General features: G+C 41.1%; 1 protein-coding gene across 1 annotated transcript; it reads right to left on the bottom strand.

The window, feature by feature from the left end:
* Positions 1 to 2,317: 2,317 nt before the first annotated feature.
* LACBIDRAFT_327705 (uncharacterized protein) lies at positions 2,318 to 4,346 on the bottom strand (the record flags this gene model as incomplete). The annotated part of the gene is given in 18 exon segments (XM_001881506.1): positions 2,318 to 2,496; positions 2,598 to 2,644; positions 2,664 to 2,686; positions 2,853 to 2,855; positions 3,046 to 3,052; positions 3,120 to 3,181; positions 3,248 to 3,262; positions 3,330 to 3,332; positions 3,400 to 3,402; positions 3,473 to 3,536; positions 3,743 to 3,745; positions 3,812 to 3,821; positions 3,889 to 3,891; positions 3,958 to 3,960; positions 4,028 to 4,099; positions 4,167 to 4,169; positions 4,237 to 4,239; positions 4,307 to 4,346. The coding sequence occupies 18 exon segments, from the start codon at positions 4,344 to 4,346 to the stop codon at positions 2,318 to 2,320; spliced, it is 543 nt and encodes a 180-aa protein (XP_001881541.1).
* Between the last annotated feature and the right edge of the window lie 30 nt (positions 4,347 to 4,376).

Here is a 4,376-nt window from a genome sequence, read left to right as displayed (position 1 = left end):
AAGCTCCTTTCTGAACTTACAGTTCTGATCAATGTGGATTCTTTTGATCTTAAACCCCAGTGAAAAGCCTGTCCTTTGAAAACGTGTGATATTGTGCAAGTCTTGTCACGTCATGTAGGTCAGATCTCACCAGATGCAAATTATTCCACTTTTGGAATGGCAACTGAAAATGATCGCACTTTGTCATCGAAATCTGCGACCTGTATGTAGTTTTAGACGTTAGACCTTACAGTATAATTAACATCTGCTTTTCCTTCCCCCCTTGTGCCCATCCGAAAAACAACACCAACATGGACACTTTTGTTGACGAAGAAGGGAAGAAATGGTACCGATGCCACTGCACCCGATGTTGTGGCAGCCCAAATGGGCCAGGGAAGTTGAAAGTGTACTCGACATATCGAAAACATACCAATGAAGACATTGACACCCAGCTTACTGCAGCTGGAAGCCATCAGCCACATGCCCCTCAGAACAATCCTATTCCACAAGCTTCCTCGATGCCAACATCTCATGTTGATCACGACTTTGGCAGCACTTCAGATGACGATTTGGAGTGAGGACCTGCAAAGCAGTTGCAGATGGAAGATGAAAATGCAGTGGATCTTCAAGGCGAGGCATTTGAGACCAGAGAGGGGTATTCTGACCCAAATTCCCCCAAAGGCTTTGGACAAGAAGTCAGGCAAGGGAACATCTTCATGAAAGTGATCAATGTTTGTGCAGCTGTTGGCTTGGTGTTGGCCCTGCGCTTTTTTTGAGGATTCAGAGGAGAAGCAAAGACAATAGTCATCTTGATGCTTTTGTTGTAGTTATAAAGGCTAGGACCCCCTTTCACATCCCTGGGGTCCAATTCTGATGCTGCTTTGCCCAGGCATACCACTTTATTTGGTTGGCTGGACTAATGTAGGGCTGAGACCAACAGACTTGACAAATGAGTCCATGCTCCTTCAACTCTCAGGATACAGTCTGGCGAGACACACCAGGAAATGCCCATTTTGCAAGTTCTGTTGCATTATCCACCTCAGTTGTGGCAAGCATACAGGCTCCATGGCAGATGTCATGGGGGGTAAGCTTTTGAGGGCAGCCTATTTTGGGTCTTCGATAATAGAAATCCCTGGATTCTTCCCAACATGCAAAAATACAGGGGACAGTGGTGTGATCTACCCCCACTTGGCAAGCGATGTCAGAATCACTTCGTCCAGCCTTGCGTAACTCAACAATCTATGCAACTTTTGTGGGGGATGTGTAGCCCATAGCTTTGAGCAGAGAATGCAAGTTATTTTTTTGGCATTACAATACTGATGCACAAGTAATATATCATACAAGCACATTGAATGCACATGTCCAAAAGTATTGCACATGCCCTTAGGGATTAATTCATAAAAATTTCATCTAATATACATGATACATGTCTCATACATATTTATTTACAATTACATGATGTATGCAGTCTGGGAACACTCATTATTTCGATACCAAACCCATTAGATCAAAAGTTAATGTGACAGGATGGCATCACATGGTGGCTGTGCAATATATTGGATGCCACGTAGTATAAAGGGCTAGGACCCCCTGCAAAGTTACAAGCTGATGTGTTAGTATAATTACAGCCATCATTCTCATCCTCTTCACTGTCAGTAGTATCATAGTTGGACATGGAGTTATTGAACACAGAAGATTGTCAACATGACTGGTGCTGTCACAGATTGTGACTTCTCACATGTCAAATGACCTGACTAGTGTTTAAAGGTCTGGTACATTAAATTTGGGGTTGGTCCGGTTGCCAGTTGCCTCATTTCAAAAATCTTTTAAAACCGTTCAAAGACTGGTTTAAATCAGTTGCAACCAGTTAAAGGGTCACATGTGTTACATAGCCTTGTAACCATGTTTATTACATTTAATTGGGTTTTTGGTTCATCAAAAATGGTTAAGAACTGAGAAAGATATAACCAAATCCATTTTGGCACAAATACTTGTTTGTGCAACTTGTACCAGAATGACTTTAATTCTAACTCACTCAGACTTTCATCATTTTGCTTGATTCAATTTTTGGATATTGACATTTTAAGTATGAAAATATACTCACCATCTATCAATATATGGTATGCATCAAATAATTTACAGTTGCCACATTACATTTTGCCCGAGTCTTTAGGAGATGTAATTTGGTTTCAGTCATAGCTATGTCAAACCTTCATTAAATTTCTTAAGAATTGGTGGAATGATGGGTATTTATATGTTTTACTACATTATAGAACCAGTTAATTTTTTAGAGTAATAGTAATTGAGATACAAATGGTTTATATTGGTATGACAAATTTTACGCAAAAAAACCAGTCTGAATTGGTTTCAACGCGGTCCATGGACCACAAAAGACCGGCCCTACGTGGTCCAGTTCGGTTCCCTCAACATCTGGGTCGGTCCTAGACCGGTTGCAGTCCACAGTTGCCTGTTTTTGGGGCAAAAAACCGGACTGAACCAGACCTGCGAACACTAGACCTGACCAGAGTTCAAACTTTTTATTTCAAAATGTCATCATTATTGAAAATTGCAATAAGGGAGTGTGTAAATAAAAATCAATGTAAAGGTTAATGACATACTTAGATTTAGGATTAAATAACAAGTGAACACAAGAACATCAGGAAAACTGACATTTGAATACATACCCAGTGAAATTAATGTAAACAGTCTTTTTAGATACATACAAGTTCACTTAATGTCAGAAAATGACAATGAGGTGGAAAGTAAGCAGTGCAGTGAGTGCCAAAGCAACAAGTTTACATACTCCCAGAAAGTTAGGAAGCAAGACAGATGGTTAGAGCAATGATCAGAGTCAAATCAACAAGTTCACATACACACTGGATATAAGAAAGCAAGATGAATGGTTTGAAGCATAGTCAGAGTCAAATCAACAAGTTAGCATACACACTGGATATGAAAAAACAAGACAGATGGTCAGAAGCATGGTCAGAGTCAAGCTGATAAGTGGAAATGGAAAAACAACATGGATGGTCAGAAGCATAGTCAGAGTCAAATCAACAAGCTCACATACAACCTGGATATGCGAAAGCAAGACAGATGGTCAAAGGCATGGACTGTGTCAAAGCAACAAGTTCACATACATGAAATGAGAAAGCAAGACACATGAAGCAGTCAGAGTCAAATCAACAAGTTCACACACTTTCTGGAAACAAGAAGCAAGACACATGGTCAGAGGCATGGTCAGAGTCAAATCAACAAGTTCACATACACACTGGATGACTTTCTGGAAAGGAGAAAGCAAGACACATGGTCAGAAGCATGGTCAGAGTCAAATCAACAAGTTCACATACGTCCTGGAAATGAGAGAGCAAGACACATGGTCAGAGGCATGGTCAGAGTCAAATCAACAAGTTCACATACACACTGGATATAAGAAAGCAAGATGACATGGTTTGAGGCATAGTCAGAGTCATCAACAAGTTAGCATACACACTGGAAATGAGAAAGCAAGACACATGGTCAGAAGCATGGTCAGAGTCATCAACAAGCACATACGGCTGGAAAGGAGAAAGCAAGACACATGGTCAGAAGCATAGTCAGAGTCAAATCAACAAGTTCACATACAACGCTGGATTATGGAAACGAGAAAGCAAGACAGATGGTCAGAGGCATGGTCAGAATCAACAAGTTCACATACGTCATGGAAATGAGAGAGCAAGACACATGGTGAAGCAGTCAGAGTCAAATCAACAAGTTCACATACATTCTGGAAACAAGAAGCAAGACACATGGTCAGAGGCATGGTCAGAGTCAAATCAACAAGTTCACATACGGATGACTTTCTGGAAAGGAGAAAGCAAGACACATGGTCAGAGGCATGGTCAGAGTCAAATCAACAAGTTCACATACGTCCTGGAAATGAAGAGCAAGACACATGGTCAGAGGCATGGTCAGAGTCAAATCAACAAGTTCACATACGGTCTGGAAAGGAGAAAGCAAGACACATGGTCAGAAGCATGGTCAGAGTCAAATCAACAAGTTCACATACGTCCTGGAAATGAGAGAGCAAGACACATGGTCAGAGGCATGGTCAGAGTCAAATCAACAAGTTCACATACAGCTGGAAAGGAGAAAGCAAGACACATGGTCAGAGGCATGGTCAGAGTCAAATCAACAAGTTCACATACCAGCTGGAAACAAGAAAGCAAGACACATGGTCAGAAGCATGGTCAGAGTCAAATCAACAAGTTCACATACAGCCTGGAAAGGAGAAAGCAAGACACATGGTCAGAAGCATGGTCAGAGTCAAATCAACAAGTTCACATACAGCCTGGAAATGAGAAAGCAAGACACATGGTCAGAAGCATGGTCAGAGTCAAATCAACAAGTTCACATAC

The sequence above is a fragment of the Laccaria bicolor genome, genomic scaffold (assembly GCF_000143565.1).
Source record: "Laccaria bicolor S238N-H82 LACBIscaffold_13 genomic scaffold, whole genome shotgun sequence".
NCBI lineage: Eukaryota > Fungi > Basidiomycota > Agaricomycetes > Agaricales > Hydnangiaceae > Laccaria > Laccaria bicolor.
The sequence above is the reverse complement of the archived record's forward strand: the minus strand, read 5'-3'. Positions and strand labels throughout refer to the sequence as shown.